The sequence below is a fragment of the Hoplias malabaricus genome, chromosome 4 (genome assembly GCF_029633855.1).
Source record: "Hoplias malabaricus isolate fHopMal1 chromosome 4, fHopMal1.hap1, whole genome shotgun sequence".
Classification (NCBI taxonomy): Eukaryota; Metazoa; Chordata; class Actinopteri; order Characiformes; family Erythrinidae; genus Hoplias; species Hoplias malabaricus.
Genome location: NC_089803.1, coordinates 1,115,272 through 1,136,570, shown reverse-complemented (window position 1 = coordinate 1,136,570; position 21,299 = coordinate 1,115,272). Strand labels below are relative to the sequence as shown.

The window sequence follows — 21,299 nt, the reverse complement described above, 5'->3', positions numbered from 1 at the left end:
GAACCCAGCTGTGTGTCTATAAAGAGAGCCCTCTCTGATCCAGAGTGAGTTACTGTCCTTCAGTGAAACACTGATGAGTGATAAATGAACAGATAAAGAAGGTTAGAACTCCTCTTGCTCTAAGAGCGTGAGAGGACACAGTGGAGAAAGACAGTCCAGAGCTTTGTAGATGTTCAGTCTGTGTTTAACTAAGAATCAGTTAAAGATCTATTAAATGAAACTGAAGTGGACGTGTCGGACAGAGCTGAGGACGTTTTGTCCAGTTCTGATTCTTCTGGAACACTAGGATAAGATCATAAACACAGGCACTCTTATTCTGTAATAGCTATTGTCCTCAGTTCAGTCCTAACTGAAGATCTGATGAGAACTAAACAGATGAGATTAAGATGAGATTTTCAGAAACAGGAGCGCACATGATCCACTGTTTGAAGGTGAACTGATGAAGGAGTGGAATCAGGTGTGTTTCTGCTTTATTGGAATGAAAAGCTGCAGTAACAGCGCCTCTTTGTGGAGAAGATTAGACCCTGCTGATCTGTGCAGCTGAATTCTGTGTGTTATAACGGCAGTGGAACCTTCATTATATATCTAGGATTTCCTACTGAATATGGATCCAGAACAGTCTGAATAATTAGTAATAGCTGATGATGTAATGTATTGATCAGGTTCTCCTCATTATTCAGTCTGTGTTCTGATTCTCCACAGAGTCCAGAAGAAGACTCCTGACAGGACCAGGAAGAATATGGAGTCAATATTCAAGGTGTGTGTGTGAAACACTGGAGGTGTGTGTGTGTTCCAGTGTTGTTATTATAGGACAGTAATAAAGGCTACTGTTTATTCACTGTAGCAGTGTTATGATGGAGAGTGATGTAGAGTTTGGTGATGGACAGTGATTCTGGATTTTCTTAGAATAATAAAATATAAATCATTATCACTTCCACCCCTCAGCTCACACTGCACTGTCTGACAGACTCTGTGTTAATTTTTCTATTTTACTCAGGAGCTGGAGCAGAGAATGATCTCTGTGGTGAAGAATCATCTGAAGAGGTTTATGAAGCTGCTGTGTGAGGATTACCCAGCATGCTCCGAGAGAGAGAGGAGGAGGAGGATGGTGTTAGAGACGGAGTGATGAAGATCACACTGAACGTCCTGAGGAACATGAACCACACACACCTCGCTCACACACTGCAGAGCAGTAAGATTTCAGGGTCCTGTCTTTACTATTTAGACACTTTAATAGAAACAGATCTAAGGATCATCATGATGGAATATTAATAAAATTAATCACAAATATATTTTCATTGTGTGAATATTTGTTCTGTGAAAATATATTCTCAAATATAAATAAACTACAGCTGAAGAACTTTTAGGTTTTATTTAATCAAAGACTCTTCATGATCACTACATAATATTTCATATGGTCTTCATAGTTTATCTAAAACTACATTAAAATATTTATCATGTTTTGTTATGGTGATTGTTTCCTCTTTTTTAATTAGAACTGGCTCCTTCTTCTCATCGAAAGCTGAAATCAACCCTGAAGGAAAAGTTCCAGAAAATTAATGAAGGAGTCTCTAATCCTGGAAGCTCAGCTCTTGTGAATGAGATCTACACAGATCTGTACATCACAGAGGGAGGGAGTGGAGAGATCAACACTGAACATGAGGTCAGACAGATTGAGACAGTGTCCAGAAGACCAGCAGCACAGGAGAAACCCATCAAATGCAGCCAGCTCTTTAAAGATAAAGCCATCAGAACTGTGCTGACTAAAGGAGTGGCTGGAATTGGAAAAACAGTCTCTGTGCAGAAGTTCATTCTGGACTGGGCCGAAGGAAAAGAAAACCAGGACGTCCTCTTCATATTTCCACTTCCTTTCAGAGAGCTGAACATGATGAAGGAGAAAAGGCTCAGTCTGATGGAGCTTCTTCATCGGTTTTTCAGAGACACAAAAGAATTAAAACCAAGAGACTATGATCTCTACAGAGTCCTGTTCATCTTTGACGGTCTGGACGAGAGTCGACTTCCTCTAGATCTTCAGCCTCAGTGGATGTGCTGCTAACAAACCTCATTAAGGGGAATCTGCTTCCCTCTGCTCTCCTCTGGATCACGTCTCGACCAGCAGCAGCTAATCAGATCCCTCCTGAGTATGTCGCCCAGGTAACAGAGGTACGAGGGTTCAGTGACCCTCAGAAAGAGGAGTACTTCAGGAAGAGGATCAGTGACCAGAGCCCATTGTCTCTAGAAACAGGAATGTCTTTGTACAGGGAGACACTGGATTTCTTAGTTTATTCACAAAGTCCAGAATGTCAGAGTTCCTGAAGTGTGCAGTGGACAAGGCCTTACAGAGTGAGAATGGACACCTGAACCTTTACCTCCGGTTCCTTCTGGGTCTCTCACTGGAGTCAAATCAGACTCTCTTACGAGGAATACTGCCTCAGACAGGAATCAGATCTCACAGCAGAGAGGAAACAGTCCAGTACATCAAGAAGAAGATCAGGGAGAATCCCTCTCCAGAGAAAACCATAAATCTGTTCCACTGTCTGAATGAACTGAACGATCACTCTCTAGTGCAGGAAGTCCAGGAATACCTGAACAGAGGAGGTTCTCTCAGTGGAGTCAGGTTCTCTCCTGATCAGTGGTCAGCTGTGGCATTTGTGTTGCTGAATTCAGAAGAAGAACTAGATGAGTTTGACCTGAGGAAATATAATCCATCAGAAGAAGGTGTTCTGAGATTGCTGCCAGTGATCAAAGCGTCCAGAAAAGCTGTGTGAGTTCATCATTAATAAATGTTTATTATACTTTTAGATTTACTGCTGAATTTTCTCTCATTGTCTGAAATCTTTTCACTGTTTGATTTGTCTTTCTCACCATCCTCTTTCTCATGTCCCTCACTACAATTCCCATGTCTCCATGGGTGATCACATGAATGTGGACATCTGTCCTCCACCCGATATGGGAGGGAAATCCTGACAACATTAAAACTGAAGTGAAGACAACAAAATGAAAATACAAATATGTTTTACTATTTATTTTTCCAAACTTGTATCACAAATATCATGATAAAATTCAAAATGAAATGTTTAGATTCATTAATACAATTAAAAGTGAAATACTTAATTTTCAGTTTAATCTTTCACTTCAGCAGGTGTTCAGCAAGTACAAAATTAAAGTTAAAAAAGCTTTGTGGGTCCATGAACTTTGGTGATTTTTTATTAGAAAAACAGATGTTAAAAATGAAAAAGTGGTGACTGTCATTTGACTGTCATTTCATTCTCCAAATCCATATCATGTAAAAACAAGCAATGTTTATTTTTTTACTTTGAACTCTAGACTCTAAAGACGTAAACCATGAACACTAAGACTAACAATGACAATGAACTGCAGAACATAGACACCAAGACAGACTTTAAATAGTGAATATAACTGGGATAATGTGACCCCACTCACAGGTGTGGGGCGAGACTAAAGGTAACACAAGTGAAAATAGACACAAGACCAAAGCACAGAACAAATACATCCTGACACCACGTAGTCAGCCTGGTTTTCTGTTTACTGACATTTTGACCTGTTTGTTTCCAACTGTAACTTTGTTTTTCACCTGCTATTTTTGATATTAAACATTCACATCTCAAACATTAACAGTTAACAGTAACATGAAATCACCTGCTTCTTCCTCCTCCTCCATGTTACAGTGGGTTTATATAAAAAACATCAAAACAGTTAGTAATTCAAATTAAATTGTAGTCAATATCCATGTTATTGAATAGTGTTAAAGGGTAACAGGCTCTACTTAAAACACCACAAGTGCACACACTCACACTCAGGGCTGTGACTAGAATTAAAGCATTAGTGAGGTCCACACTTGCATACAAGATATGCTACTTACAGTTTTAATTGTTTTGGATTTGTTTTATAAAGTGATTTAAGATAAATATAACATTACTATAAAACTTCGAACTGCTGAAAGCATTTTGTATTACTTCGTTTTTATCCTGTGTTAAGATGTCGTACATTTGTAATTTCTGAGTTAAACCTGTATACACACTGGGTAGCACGATCTGACAAAGTAGCATAACCTGACAGGTATTAGTCTGCTCAGCTAATGGTGCTGCAGTTAGAGAAGAGGTTTTGAATAGAGGGGCTACACACATATTTCTGACTAAACCTTCGATTTGTCCTCACAAAGTCCTCACATTCATGTCATAGCAGCAGTGTCGTATGTTAGTCTGCAATATGTGCATAACCTACCTCTCAACAAGCACTTAAAGATGGTTAGTAATTGAAAGGTCTTGTGAGAGCAGATTGGCAATTCTACCAACAAACTGAGAGTAGGGTTGCTAGATCCAGCAAAAATATTCAGACCAAAGTCTGTTGAAAACCCAAGTCCTAGAAATATGGGAGATGGTGAAAACATCAAAACACAACCGATGTCCAGACCTCTGTGTCCTTGTAGTTAGTTACAGCCATGCTCACACTTTGCACTACACTCACATATGCAAACACCAATTTATTAATTACCAACACTAGCTTTGTTAGTATAAGTTAATTTTAATGATAAAACATATTCCAGTAGAGCTGTGTAAGAATGTGGTGATACCATACATATCACGATACAAGAGTTACGATTCAATATATTCAATATATATAATAAAATGTCATCAGAAATTTTAGAATTGAAAGAGATTGCAAGATTCCTAAAAATAAACAAAACAACAAAAAATACATATACAAGTGAACATGTATGTAGTATGTATTGCCTTTGTTGTGGAATCTGAAATTCCACAATAAGCCCACACCTCAGCTCTGTAATCTATGGGAGCCGCTCTAGCTTTCACACAGAAACAAACGCAGCATTCATCGTGGACATTACCCGGACTGGTAAAGTCAGAATCAGCACATGTGAGAACAGAGCGAGAAAAGATTCTCCTACACAAGTGCTGCTCCACGCTTCGTCTGCCATTGTGATAACACGCCTGATGCAGAAAATCTCCCTCAGTGCGCTCCATGTGTTAAAGTACTTCTCCAGGACATCTCCGGACCTGATGCTCAGGAGGTTCTCTTGAAATTTGCTGGAGCTTATGCCATACTTGGCCAATGCCAACAAATAGGTTTACTAATGCTAACGTTAGCAGTACGTTCTGAAGTTACTTGTTTACAATGGGGTGGAAGAGTCTAATGACTGAAGACAGTACAACAGCGCACTCTAGCAGTCAGGAGTTTAAACACTGTGAGGAGGAAATATCAGGCTACAACAATCCAGTGAATATTTTCTAGTTTCAAAAAGAAGGGACCTTATCTACCGACATATCATTACACCACATAATGTATGTGTTTACTCTGTTTTTACAGACTTGCTGGGTGTAATCTCACCAAGGACTCCTGTGAAACTCTGGGATCAGCTCTACAGTCAGTAAACTCCTCCCTGAAAGAGCTGGAGCTCAGTAACAATGACCTGCAGGATTCAGGAGTGGAGCTGCTCTCTGCTGGACTGAAGAGTTCACTCTGTAAACTGGAGACTCTCAGGTAAAACTTTCAAAAGGTGGGTTTAAAATAAAGTATTCTTTGGTATGGAGTTGTTTATTTTATTAAAGTTAAACTCATAATGATTTAGAAGTGTTTCTGATTCAGCTTATTAATTTACCTTGTCAAAGCCAAATTACTCTTCATCGAAATCTTTTCTTTCTTTTTCTTATTATTATTATTCTATTCACAAAATGTAAAATTCTACTCCTCCTAGGGTTTTTATGCTACAGCCATTTCACATGGTCATAGATCCTATGCCAACTCGGGGTGCTTGTGCTTTTTGGAGTGACCCAACTTACGAATTTCAAAATACGAGTTTCTAAAGTGGTAATTTTTCCCATAGGAATGCATTGGCCAAAATTTCAACCTGCTTAAGTCGGTCACTTTTGAAGCTATGGCCATGAGATTTCAAACGGTCGAACCCTGTCACACCAAGACTCATCATGTCTCGCACTCATCTGTTTGTGTTTTTTACCCTGCAACAATACTAGCAATACATGACAAGACAAATTCATGAAAGTTCTTGAAATTTCACCCCCTAGTATAATACTTTATGTAACTGATTGGTGTAATAGTGCCTATGTAATATCATGTATGTCTCATTTAACAATATCTTCACTCAGACTCACTGTCCAGATGAGAATGACTTCTACTTTGTCTTGGGTCCATTATAAATGTTTTATAACTATCTCCTGCTGCTCAGAATAAAACATATTTAAACATGTAGTAATTAAAAGTACAAAAAATGCTATGTCATGTTAGTGGTGGTGTGTGTTTTGTAACAGCATTGATGAATTTTAACCAGAGTTTAGTGATGTGCGTTTGTCTGTGTGTGTACTGTACTAAAGCTGTTGTTTCTCCATGTAAGCTCCATCTCTTCTTTCTGCAGATTGTCTGGGTGTATGATTACAAATGAAGGCTGTTCGTCTCTGGCTTCAGCTCTGAAATCAAACCCCTCCCACGTGAGAGAACTGGATCTGAGCTACAATCACCCAGGAGAGTCCGGAGTGAAGCTGCTCTCTGATCTACTGCAGGATCCACACTGTGCGCTGGAGAAACTACAGTGAGTGTCTGTCTGTCTCTCTCACACTCTCTCTTACAAACACACACACAAACACACACAGAGCCTGACACCACTTACATAATTACACAAGATTAACCATGTGTTTATTATAATGACTGTTCTTAAGATAAAAAGATAACACTTCATTGATCCTGGAGAAAATTGTAGTGTCACAGTACTGTACATAGTGCACAACAGAAGACAGAAAGAAATAACAGTTAGTATTGCAGAGATATAGAATTAGATTACAGGAGTAAGTGTAGAACTACAGAGTGACCAGTGTGTGGACAGTGGAGCTGAGAGAGAGGACAGTGAGTGGACACGGTGTGTAACTGTAGAACTACAGAGTAACCGGCGTGTGGACAGTGGAGCTGAAAGAGTGAACAGTGAGTGGACACGGTGTGTAACTGTAGAATTACAGAGTGACCGGCGTGTGGATGGTGGAGCTGAGAGAGAGGACAGTGAGTGGACACGGTGTGTAACTGTAGAACTACAGTGTGACAGGTGTGTGGACGGTGGAGCTGAGAGAGAGGACAGTGAGTGGACATGGTGTGTAACTGTAGAACTTTCTCAGCTCTCGGCGTGTGGACGGTGGAGCTGAGAGAGTGAACAGTGAGTGGACACGGTGTGTAACTGTAGAATTACAGAGTGACAAGTGTGTGGATGGTGGAGCTGAGAGAGAGGACAGTGAGTGGACACGGTGTGTAACTGTAGAAATACAGAGTGACCGGCGTGTGGACGGTGGAGCTGAGAGTGTGGACAATGAGTGGACACGGTTTTTAACTGTAGAACTACAGAGTGACCGGCGCGTGGACAGTGGAGTTGAGAGAGAGGAGTTGAGTGGACACAGAGTGTGACTGTAAAAATACACTGACCGGCGTGTGGACGGTGGAGCTGAGAAAGCGGACAGTGAGTGGACACGGTGTTTAACTGTAGAACTACAGAGTGACCGGCGTGTGGACAGTGGAGCTGAGAGAGTGGACAGTGAGTGGACTCGGTGTGTAACTGTAGAACTACAGAGTGACCGGTGTGTGGACAGTGGAGCTGAGTGAGTGGACAGTGAGTGGACTCGGTGTGTAACTGTAGAACTACAGAGTGACCGGCGTGTGGACGGAGGAGCTGAGAGAATTTGAGCTGTAAAACCACAGAAGTGCAGCCCCCCACTGCGGTGATGAGGGGGAGGAGCTGAACCCCGCTCATGTGATGCCCCCGGTGTTGGGGGAATGCACTTATGGTCACAGCCCTAGTTTCAGGTTGATGTGGAGTTTAATGAGTTTATAAATGTGTGTGTTTGATCTTTAGAGTCCAACACGGAGGAATCAGCAGAATGAGATCAGGACTGAAGAAGTGTAAGATACACACACACACACACACACTGTACATACACACACACACGTTGTACACACACTATACACAGACACACACACACGCCCTGTACAAACACACACACACACAAAGTACACACACTATACACTAACACACACACTATACACTAACACACACACAAACACTAACATAGAAATATATAGTAAAAACACTTGTATAGAATTGTTTGTAATTGTGTGTGTGTGTGCGTGTGTGTACAGATCACTTTGATCTGACTCTGGATCAAAACACAGTACACACTTATCTCTCTCTGTCTGAGGGAAACCGGAAGGTGGAGAGTATGAAGGAGACTCAGTCGTATCCAGATCATCCGAAGAGATTTGATGGTGTTCCTCAGGTTCTGAGTGTGGAGAGTTTAACTGGACACTGTTACTGGGAGGTGGAGTGGAGGGGGGGGGGGGGGGGGGGTTTATATCTCAGTGTCATACAGAGGAATCAGGAGGAAAGGAGGAGGAGCTGAGAGTGTGTTTGGATCCAATAAATTCTCCTGGAGTCTGATATGCTTTGAGAACAGTTACTGTGTCAGACACAATATTCAGGAAACTGAGATACACCCCCCCTCTCACTCTAACAGAGTCGGAGTGTATCTGGACTGGGGGTCCGGCACTCTGTCCTTCTACACCATCTCACCTCACACACACACACTCACACACTTACACACACTCACCTCCACATTCACTGAGCCCCTCTACGCTGGCTTTGTGGCCTGGAATTATGGCTCCTCAGTGCATCTGTGTGAGACAGAATAGACACACTCTCTCTCCTACACACATACACACACAAAATATCACATTTTCAGACACACACTAACACTAATATTTTTTTCATTAAAATGTTTAAAAAGTAAAAAAAACTAAAATGTTTTTGACTCTGTGTTGTGTTTGTTTTCTCTCTCAGTTTTTAATTGATTTTAAATTAAATGTAGGGTTTAAATGATGTGCACATCACTGTGAGTTGTTTTTATTTACATGTTGCACACTGATTTAGAGCAGTGGGGAAATACACTAATATGGTAGGAGAAAGAAGTAAGGAGAAATGGTCAATTCAAATTAAGAAAAACTATTATTTCTCTGCTAGCGTTAGCATTTTCAGCCTGTTAAATGTATCTAGGTTTCGTTAGCTCAAGCTACTATTTCTCCATTAGCGTTAGCATATTCAGACTGGCAAACGTGCCTTGTCTCTGCTAGCTCAAGCTACGATTTCTCCATTAGCATTAGCATATTCAGACTGGCAAACGTGCCTTGTCTCTGCTAGCTCAAGCTACGATTTCTCCGCTAGCGTTAGCATATTCAGATTGGCAAACCTGCCTTGTCTCCGCTAGCTCAAGCTACTATGTCTTTGCTAGCATTAACATATTCAGATTGGCAAACGTGCCTTGTCTTCGCTAGCTTATTTCTCCCCTAAGAAAAGTCCTGTCTGAAAATGTAGAAACATTAGTGGCAGACTTCACTACAAAAGACAACTGCAAGGTAATGTGCAGCCTGCTTTTTTTCACCCATCATCCTACAGCCTGGCATTCAGTGATCTGTGAGACATTTACTTACATTAAGAAAAATGGAGTAATCAAAGGCAGACATTTGACCACATATGAAGATGCAGAATGCACATCTCCCATTCTAACTATTAACATATATCACAACAGAACAGTTATGATCCAGGGATTGGAAAACAGTCTACACAACTCTCAGAACTGTTTTCCAAAGATGAAGAAATCTGCTTTAACCAAAAGAATAGCTACATTCTCAGAGAAAACACCACAGAAAACTTTTCTTCAGAGCTCTACAACTCCACGACCACAACTGGAACACACACCTAAACTCACGGGCAGCGTCAGAACACTGAAAGAAGGACTGTCCATCTTAGAACATCTTTCTTTTTTTTAAAGAAAGAACGTTGTCCTCCCTCCATCAGAAAAGTGTCACCAATCAACCAGCAGGAGAGCTCCACACTTTAATACTGCAGCAGAGAGATGAGATCTGGGAGCTGCAGCAGGCCGTGAGAGAACTAGAAGAGGACAATCAGTGTCTAAGGATGGCTTTACGGAGACTGACCGCAATTACAAAAATGCCAACCACAGCATTTCAGACCCCTCAGCACCGCCAGAGGAACAAGCCCAGACCAGGGATGATGTCACTTCCTCTCTGTCAAACACACCCTCATCCTCACTCACTGCACCACCCATTCACCCCACACCTCCTCCACCTACCGTCCCCAAATCTACCGAATCTACACCCATCCACCAAACACTTTCTCCATCTAAAATTCCCAAAACTATCATCCATCAAAAACCATTCAAACACAAACATCCACAACTGACCCCCACAGCACAGATAAACACACACTCACTCAGAAGAAGACAGCAGATGTGATCTTCATGTGTGACTCAAATGGGGAGTATTTACACATGAAACGCCTTTTCCCTAAGAAAAATTCAACAAAAGGTCTGGACTCCAACAATATTCAAAGCCATAGATCAGTTCACAAATCTGGAATTTGAAGGAGTTCAACACATCATCATTCACACAGGAACCAACGATCTAACGCAGAGAAGAGAAAACATATCGGAAGAACTGAAACAAACAGCAATGTCAGCATACCAGCAAGAGATTCCCCACAGCGACAGTCACCATCTCCACCTTATTACCAAGACTGAACACACCATCAACATCATCAACTCAGACATTCACAGACTCTGTACCCAAATACCCAACACACAAGTAGTGCTTCACGGAGAAATTCTTCACACACACCTGTACGGCCGACCCCACCTCAACTCAAAAGGAGTAAAACAGTTTGCAAAAAGCCTAAAGAACACTGTTTTACAACGCACAAGACCTACGGCCCACACCAGACAGAGACTGACACATGAATCCCACAGCAGAACACCCAGAGGAGCCTTCACCACATCTGCCTTCAGTCCACAACACACACCACTCCATCAACCTCCTCAACCCAAGAACAACTGGCATCCTCAGCCCCAGCCAGTGTTCAGCCATCATCCAACACCACAGCCCAAGACCTACGCTGCTGTGGCTGCTCAGGGAACCTCACCTGCACCCACCCAACTACACCCCACTGAGATAAGAGACTCCATCACCCTTCTCTGTCACAAACTACTCAACTAGACTACTTTATTAATATCGTCATTATTGTTATTATCAATATCTCCATCTATTTACATTTATACTGTGGCATTAATATTTACTACATTTACCTTAAATCAATTAATAATTGTAGAAAAACATTGATTATTATTATATGTCTGTATGTATATGTGTATATATGTATATATTTTTATATGGTTAGGTTATAGATTGACTATCTCTTTGTGAAATACCTGTAATTGTTATTGTCTGACAATGGTTTCCTTCTCAATGAGTTGTTGGAATATTCAAGGCACTTTATCATCAACATTTGGTTTAAAACTAACTAATCCTGGTTTAGTAAATAGTGCGTATAATAGAGATGTAATTATCCTACAAGAAACATGAGACACCCACACCAACTCATTCTGTCCGAACAATTATCTACAATTATATAAACCCCTCACAAAACATACCCACATCAAAAACGGTAGAAACTCTGGTGGTTTACTTGTTTGGTTTAAAGAGGAACACAGATCATTCATAACCCCAGTAAAAAAAGTTCAACATTATTTATGGATTAAAATCAGTATGAAATTGTTAGAAAATGAAAAAGATGTATATTTATGTGCTATTTATTGACCTCCCTCAAATTCACCTTATTACAAAGAAGACATTTTTGAAAATCTTCAAAAAGAAATAAACAATTTTCAGAGATTAGGTGATATTTTAATGTGTGGTGATTTAAACGCAAGAACTGTCAGAGAACATGATTACATTCACATAGACAAACTATTACATATTCCTGAACAACTCCTCTCCTGCCACACAAGTATCACCACTCAGAGACAAAGCTATGACAGTGTAGTGAACAAAAACGGAAAACACATCCTTCAGCTGTGTAAAGGCCTGGGTCTGTACAGTGTAAACGGCAGGACGAGAGGAGACTCCCTGGGAAGATTCACATACTGCTCTGCTCTGGGCAGCACTGTGGTAGATTACGCCTTCACAGACATAAACCCTGGATACATCAATGCATTCGTAGTTTTACCACAATCACATCTTTCTGATCACTACCAAACAGTTCTATACTTAAAAAAAATCAAAAATAGACACAAACAAACAAGAACCAAGCACTGATATTTACCCTCTCCCCAAGTCACACAGGTGGACGGAACAGAGCATCACCAACTACATAACAGCACTAGACTCTGAAAATATTAAAAATTGTTAGATACATTCCTTCAAACAAATGATCAAACCAATAACACTGACATAAACCTAGCAACAGATCATTTAAATAAGATTTTCTACCAGCGGATAAAACAATCCAATCTAAAGACATTAATAACCAAATCAAACTAAAAACCGAAAGAAAAATGGTTTGATGAGGAATGTTTAACATAAAAAAAAAGATTATGAAAACTGTCCAATAGAAAACATAGAAATCCAAATGACCACCAAGGCAAGGAGGAATATTTTCAAGCCTTACAACAATACAAAAGATTAAAAAAGATTATTAAAAAAATCAGTACATGGAAAATCAATTTGACAAAATGGAAAAAGCAATTGATGAAAATTATTTTTGGGGATTTATGAGAAAAAAATATCACAAAAACAAATGTCAAAAACACCCCCATTAAAAACAGTAAAATATGGAAAACATATTTTGAAGAACTTTATAAAGATCCAGATAATTCAAACAAGGACAACATCTCAAAAAACATAAGAGACGTAGAATCAGCAGTTAAAGATACTCAGTGCTCACTCCACTACCCCATTACAACCCAGGAACTAACAGAAAAACTCAGTGCACTGAAAAACAGAAAAGCCTGCGGAATGGACAACGTCAAAAACGAAACGCTGAAACACAGCAGTCCACAATTAAAACTGGCTGTTCTAAAACTATATTAATTTAATATTAAAAAGTGGAATTTTCCCCCCCGCGACCCTAAATTGGATAAGCGGTTACAGATAATGGATGGATGGATGGATGGAATTTTCCCAGTGATCAGGAACAGAGGCCTCATTACCCCACTCCATAAACACGGAGACACATCTGACCCAAACAATTACAGAGGAATTTGTGTAAAGAGCAATATGGGCAAAGTCTACTGTAGTGTTCTGAACAACAGAGTATTAAAGCATTTGACTGAACACAACGTCCTATCAAAAAGTCAAACTGGTTTTCTTCCTAAACATCGAACCTCCGATCATATTTACACTCTGCACGCACTCGTTCAAAAACACGTCCCTCAGAAACACAAGGGGAACATTTCTGCTTGATTTGTAGATTTTAAAAAAGCTTTTGATTGGGTTTGGAACAAAGGACTGTTCCTTCAGTTACTGGAGTCTGGCACGGGGGGGAGGAGGGTGGGGGTTATGAATCAATTAAATCCAAATATAATGATAATAAATGTGCAATTAAAATTGACCAAAAAAGAACAGAATGTTTTACACAAGGGCGTGGAGTGCATCAAGGCTGTAACTTATCTCCAACACTATTCAACATTTACATAAACAAACTGGACAAAGCTCTCCAACAATCAACAAATTTAGGATTAGAATTAAATAATAAAGTGATAAAACTCCTTCTTTATGTGGATGATTTGGTTTTATTAGCTCCTACAGCACAAGGCCTGCAGCAACATCTATCAGTGCTGGAGGAGTACTGTCGTCGATAAAACCAAGATCGTGATTTTCCAAAAAAGGCCAGATCTCACAAATCCAAATTCCATTTTACATTCGGGGAGACGACACTACATCACGTCACGGAGTGTAACTACCTGGAGCTGCTGATCAGTGCATCTGGAAGATTCAGTAAAACTATGAATGCATTGGTAGAAAAAGCAAGAAGAGCATATTTCACCATAAAAAAAATCACTAAACACACTCAACCTACCCCCTCGAATCTGGATAAAAATATTTAACTCAATAATTAAAGCCACACTTTTATATGGTAGTGAAGTGTGGGGACCTGTGATCTACCAAGGGAACAATATATGGGACAAAAATCCAATAGAAAAATGTCACTTGGAGTTTTGTAAAGACATCCTGAGAGTCCACAGAAACACGGTAAACCACGGCTGCAGAACGGATGCAGAATGTATGACCCAGGCCTTACAGATATTTTTGTTGGTCTTCGTCTGTGTTTTGTGTCTACAGATCCTGTATGACAAACAGAAGTCCATTCTATTTATTTGTACAATAAGGCATATTTTGAACACTACACTATATGTTACAAACTACAGACTTTACTAAAATAAAGAACACTACAATCAAAGTGATCAGTTTTGACGGCAGGTGTCAGTATAACTTTAAGATTACACTTAGTATGATGCTACATTATTTTTTTTGAGTAGCATTTTCTTTTGGAGCCTGACCTGTGAGAACTGGTTGTTGTAGTTTTCAAAGCCAGTGTTAGAGATGGGGTTTTGTGTCCTCACTGGCTCCGTTTTCCTGGGGAGCTGTGCCAGTGGAAAAGCAACAAATTTTAAGTGAGCGAGGCGTGTAGAGCCAGACCCCTGCAATGGAAAAGCACTGTTAGCAACTACATACAAAACGCCTGCAGTTTATTATTGTGATGCTTCACTGACCGGTAATAGAGCCTCTGTCATTGCTATACAGGTGCTACTCTTAAAATTAGAATATCATGCAAAAGTGTATTCATTACAGTAATTCCATTCAAAAAGTGAAACTTGTATATTATACTCACACACAGCCTGATATATTTCAAGTGGTTATTTCTTTTAATTTGATGATTATAACTGACAACTAATGAAAACCCCAAATTCAGTATGTCAGAAAATTAGAATATTGTGAAAAGGTTCAATTTTGAAGACACCTGGTGCCACACTCTAATCAGCTAATTAACTCAAAACACCTGCAAAGTCCTTTAAATTGTCTCTCAGTCTAGGTCTGTAAGCTACAAACTCATGGGGAAGACTGCTCACTTGACAGTTGTCCTAAAGGTTACCATTGACACCTTACACAAGCAGGGCAAGACAAAAAAAGGTAAAGAGGCTGGCTGTTCACAGAGCTCTGTGTCCAAGCTCATTAATAGAGAGGCGAAGGGAAGCAAAAGATGTGGTAGAAAAAAGTGTACAAGCAATAGGGATAACCACACTCTGGAGAGGACTGTGAAAAAAACCCATTCAAAAATGTGGGGAAGATTCAAAAAGACTGGACTGCAGCTGGAGTCAGTGCTTCAAGAACCACCACACACAGACGTACGCAAGACATGGGTTGCATTCCTTGTGTCGAGCCACTCTTGAACAAGAGACAGAGTCAGAAGCATCTTGTCTGGGCTAAAGACAAAAAGGACTGGACTGCTGCTGAGTGGTCCAAAGTTATGTTCTCTGTTTAAAGTAAATTTTGCATTTCCTTTGAAAATCAAGGTCCCAGTGTCTGGAGGAAGAGAGGAGAGGCACAAAATCCATGTTGCTTGAGGTCCATTGTAAAATTTCCACAGTCAGTGATGGTTTGGGGAGCCATGTCATCTGTTGGTGTTGGTTCACTGTGTTTTCTGAGGTCCAAGGTCAATGAAGCCATCTACCAGGAAGTTTTAGAGCACTTCATGCTTCCTGCTGCTGACCAACTTTATGGAGATGCAGATTTCATTTTCCAACAAGACTTGGCACCTGCACACAGTGCCAAGGCTACCAGAACCTGGTTTAAGGGTCATGGTATCCCTGTTCTTAATTGGTGAGCAAACTCGCCTGACCTTAACCCCATAGAAAATCTATAGGGTACTGTGAAGAGGAAGATTCAATACGCCAGACCCAACAATGCAGAAGAGCTGAAGGCTACTATCAGAGCAACCTGGGCTCTCATAACACCTGAGCAGTGCCAGAGACTGATCAACTCCATGCCACACCGCATTGCTTCAGTAATTCAGACAAAAGAAGCCTAAACTAAGTATTGAGTGCAGTACATGCTCATGTTCATACTTTTCAGTTGGCCGGCATTTCTAAAAATCCTTTTTTTGTATTGTACTTAAGTAATATTCTAACTTTCTGAGATACTAAATTAAGTGTTTTCATTAGTTGTCAGTTATAATCATCAAATTAAAAGAAATAAACACTTGAAATATGAGTTTGTGTGTAATGAATGCGTATAATATACAAGTTTCACTTTTTGAATGGAATTACTGAAATAAATTAACTTTTCATATTTTAATTTTATGACCAGCACGTGTATGTGCTAATAATGATGATTCTGCAAATTTGTATGAATTTTCCAGCATTCCAGAGGTGTGGAATACACATTTAAAACATAGGTGGCACTATAGTGACAATGAGACAGACATATCCTGAATTGTCCTAACTCCAGTAGACCTGCTTTATGATGAAACCCAGTGATATTTGTTTGGTGATGAGATCAATGAACAAATATCTGATCAGCTTCATCCAGACAATTGTCTGCATCTGGGGGCGCTATGGAGCTCCTGATCCACTCCCAAACCCATGCTCTATGAAAATTATACTTTGTATTATTATAACAAGTGGAAGGTCTGTGTCAATATTCATTTTTTGACCTTTGGAAAAAGTCTCAAAAATATATGACTTCATCCACTGTGGTATCTACAATATTACTCCTTAAATTTATGTCCAATTCCTTACTTTATAATTTAAAAACACTTAATTTCATTATTTTCACTAAAATGTCTTCTATTTTTTACAAAAGAGAGAATGGTGATGCTTGTGAATATCCACACAATAAATAAAAGCAACAAACAAGCAAGATGTGTCCTTGTGGTCTTTAAAAAGTAAATTTTAAAAAGATTAATTTGTCATGATATCAAAAGATAACTCAAGTGACACTTGTGGATTAAAAAACAGTTTAATATCCTACAGAGGGCAAACTAAAAGCATAAACATAAAAGTCTGAAGTCAAGCCAAAAATACAAACAGATCCAAAATGCAAATCCAAAGAGAGAAAAATAGAAAGAATAGAAAAGCTCTGAATGCATAGATAAGGCAATACTCAAACAATCTTAACCAACACTATTTAAATACTCTGTCTAATGGGCATGAAGGAGAAAAGGATGATTTATATTCAGAAGATTTGGAACAGTGAAAAGATCTCAGATAAGTGGAGGTGGTCATGTGATACTGCTGAGGATTCTGGGAATACCATCCTTCATTTTCAGTGAGAGTCATCAGATGATCACAGGATGGGAATCTTTTGAGCAAGATACACATAATTATAATGTTTGTACTCAGGACACTGTAATATCACCTGAGTGACTCTACTATAGACATAGATACAATATGGAAATAGACCAAATCGTTATAATTCAACTGGTTTTGAACTTAGTTATAATAAATGCTTTTCCACGGCACACTTGTCTTGCTGCAGTGATTAGCAGGCATGCCCTTCATGGCGATCAGAAAGAGGAAAATGGTCTGTCTGGATGTGTGCTAAGGTCCTGGTAGCACAGCCCCGTGATTCCTGTGCTCCGTGAGACTAATAGGTCCATCAACACTGATCTTTCCCCTTCCAAGGGTATACAGTCCAGCCCCAGAAATAGGGAGGAATGGTGATGATGGGGGGCAGACGGGCAGTAGAGGCTCAATAGGGTGTTGTATTGTCTCTATTTGGAGCACAGTGAAATACAACAATGACAGTGTGAATGAGAGGGTAAATAGGACCTGTAATAATTAATTCTGAGGTCACATCTTGAAAATAAAAGTTCCATAAACAATCGGTGACATCTGTTACCACACAGTTCAATCACACGTCTCCAAATTCCCAAGCACTACACAATTCAGCTTTAAGGATATTTTTTACATTGAATTTGGCCCAATGCAATAATTAAACCCAAATCTCTGAAGGTAATCCCTCACTCAGTGCTAACCTTTCTGGTTCTGGGGGAACGCAGTGATGTTTCCGGACAGAACTCTGACGACTAAAACTCTTCCCACACTCTGAACAGTGATACGGTTTCTCTCCTGTGTGAATGCGCTGGTGTTTTTTGAGACTACCCTGTACAGTAAAACTCTTCCCACACTCTGAACAGTGATACGGTTTCTCTCCTGTGTGAATGCGCTGGTGTGTTTTGAGACTACCCTGTACAGTAAAACTCATCCCACACTCTGAACAGTGATACGGTTTCTCTCCTGTGTGAATGCGCTGGTGTGTTTTGAGATTACCTTGTTTAGTAAAACTCATCCCACACTCTGAACAGTGATATGGTTTCTCTCCTGTGTGAATGCGCTGGTGTGTTTGGAGTTTACCCTGTACAGTAAAACTCATCCCACACTCTGAACAGTGATATGGTTTCTCTCCTGTGTGAATGCGCTGGTGTGTTTTGAAACTAAGCTGGTGAATAAAACTCTTCCCACACTCTGAACAGTGATACGGTTTCTCTCCTGTGTGAATGCGCTGATGTTTTTGGAGATTACCCTGTAGAGTAAAACTCTTCCCACACTCTGAACAGTGATACGGTTTCTCTCCTGTGTGAATGCGCTGGTGTGTTTTGAAACTAAGCTGGTGAATAAAACTCTTCCCACACTCTGAACAGTGATACGGTTTCTCTCCTGTGTGAATGCGCTGATGTTTTTGGAGATTACCCTGTTGAGTAAAACTCTTCCCACACTCTGAACAGTGATACGGTTTCTCTCCTGTGTGAATGCGCTGGTGACTTTGGAGACTACCCTGTTGAGCAAAACTCATCCCACACTCTGAACAGTGATACGGTTTCTCTCCTGTGTGAATGCGCTGGTGTGTTTTGAGATGACCCAGCTGAGTAAACCTCTTCCCACACTCTGCACAGTCATGAGTTTTCCGTTTGTTGTCACTTGTCTGAGATTTCCTGTTGGATGTATGGTTGTGGGGAGTATCCAAGGATGTTTCCTGAGAACTGGAGCTTCTGTCCTCCATATCCTCACATTTAATCCCTCCTGATCTCAACATTGTGTTATATTCCATTTGGAAATTTTTCTTGATTCAACTGTGGAAAAACTCTGGAACTTTCTTGAACAACAGGAGCCAGAGAATGTATCCAAAGAGATGGTCTTCTGTCCTGGAAGACAATAAAGAAACAAAGATAAATTAGTTAAATTCACTCTCTACTAGTGAACAATATTCTCCTAAATTTGTAGTCAGTTCCACCTTAACAGCAAAAAATAAGTCAGTGTTGATAACTCATGGTGCAGGAATACAGCAACATCTAGGGCTGGGCAATATAAGTGCAAATCAATATCACGATTAATTGTACATTTTACCACGATTACGATTAATGAATGATTATTTTATTTTGGGATATTTGACCCTCACAATATAGTGATGAAGTTTGTGCTGTAAATATGCTCCCGTATTAAATATGGAATTTTTTTCTAATGTCACTGAGAGCTTGTTTACATTTAACTTTTGTTCAGTGACATCTTAATTATACTCAAAACACAGCACGTCCAAAACCAGACACTAGCTGCTCCAGTCACTTGGTCTGATTTGGCATTTAGGTTGGGTCCACATGGCAGATAGGGGCAGAATCACGTGACTACAGCTTGGTAGTGTGGTTTTAAAGGGACAGTACATGAATACACAGTGGGGACAGAACAGAATCAAAATAATCAATATAATTGATATAGACAAGATTATGTCGGTTAGAAATTCTAAATGCGAATTTCGATTAATTGCCCGGGTATATTACCTTCAGTAAAACACGGTTTAAACGTGGTGTAAACATCTTAAACACATTTATCTTCTGTAAAACACGGTATAAACGTGGTGTAAACTACTTAAACAAGTTTATCTTCAGTAAAACACGGTATAAACGTGGTGTAAACATCTTAAACACATTTATCTTCTGTAAAACACGGTATAAACGTGGTGTAAACTACTTAAACAAGTTTATCTTCAGTAAAACACCCTATAAACGGTGTGTACATATATGAAACACGTTTATCTTCAGTAAAACACGGTGTAAAAGGGGTGTAAAAACCTTAAACGCGTTTATCTTCAGTAAAACACTCTACAAATGGGGTGTAAATACCTTAAACGCGTTTATCTTCAGTAAAGCACGGTATAAACGGGGTGTAAATATGTTAAACGCGTTTATCTTCAGTAAAGCACGGTATAAACGGGGTGTAAATATGTTAAACGCGTTTATCTTCAGTAAAACACGGTATAAACGGGGCGTAAATTCCTTAAACGCGTTTATCTTCAGTAAAACACGGTATAAACGGGGTGTAAATATCTTAAACGCGTTTATCTTCAGTAAAGCACGGTATAAACGGGGTGTAAATATGTTAAACGCGTTTATCTTCAGTAAAACACGGTATAAACCGGGTGTAAATATCTTAAACACATCTTTACCTTCAGTAAAAACAGGACTTGATATCTCTCCAACACACAGCTCTTCTCCTGCTTCTCTTTTTTTTCTCTCTCTTTCTCTCTCTCTCTCTCTCTCTCACACACACACACACACACACACACCACTCCACAAAACCCGCCTCCTCTCACACGATTGGCTGGAATATCATAACAGCTGTTCTCCTATTGGAGAGTCCCCAAAAAGACAGTCCTCAGTCCAGAGGATCATTTCAATAGGTCACGTGGTTACTCTATACAGTGGGCAGGAAAAGGACATATATATGGCATGCATTTGGGGCCAAAATCTTCTTAATTCTAACGCCAAAAATGTAATGTGTACAGACGAAAAGTATGTGTGTGTTGTTGTATTGAGAGGTGTTTCTTTTATGTCTACAGAACTATTTCTTTCAGTGTACAGCATGTTTTTACATCTAAAGAGGTTGTTTTTTTTCTTGTACAGATGGCATATTTTTAGGTCTACAGAGTTTTATTTTTTTGTTTGTTTGCTTTTGTGTTTTTCATTTGTTTGTTTATTTCATTTACATGTACATACGTTATTCTACAACATCTTGGCCTTTTCACTATAGTTGCAACATTTTGCCAGTAGATGGTGGTATTTACTTACACATTGAATAATGTTGCAAAGTTAACATAAGTGCTTATTAACCTGCTGCTTTATTTCTTTATAATCTGTAGGATAATTTACTTTAGTCTGAACACTTTAGATGTGATTATTATGATAAATGAAGTATGATGAATATATACATTTATAGTATTAAACACCACTAAGTTATTGCTTTCAACAAGCAATTAATTTAATTAGTTCCTCAAGAAGTAGCTTGATGCTATATCAGCAGAGTCAGTATAAACATCTGCTGACAATCCAGAGCCGGGACCAGGCCGCAGACAGACGGGCTAAACCGACCGTC

General features: G+C 39.6%; 1 protein-coding gene and 1 pseudogene across 1 annotated transcript in view; one reads left to right on the top strand and one right to left on the bottom strand.

Moving 5' to 3' along the window:
* Positions 1-6,587, top strand: part of LOC136694217 (NACHT, LRR and PYD domains-containing protein 12-like) — a 60,908-nt pseudogene extending 54,321 nt beyond the window's left edge.
* LOC136694208 (zinc finger protein 850-like) overlaps positions 1-18,943 on the bottom strand; it is a 112,030-nt gene extending 93,087 nt beyond the window's left edge. The window contains exon 1 of the mRNA XM_066667588.1: positions 17,961-18,943. Within this exon, the coding sequence (XP_066523685.1) occupies positions 17,961-18,936 (976 nt within the window). The 5' untranslated portion in view covers positions 18,937-18,943. The remainder of the gene's footprint in view (positions 1-17,960) is intronic.
* Between the last annotated feature and the right edge of the window lie 2,356 nt (positions 18,944-21,299).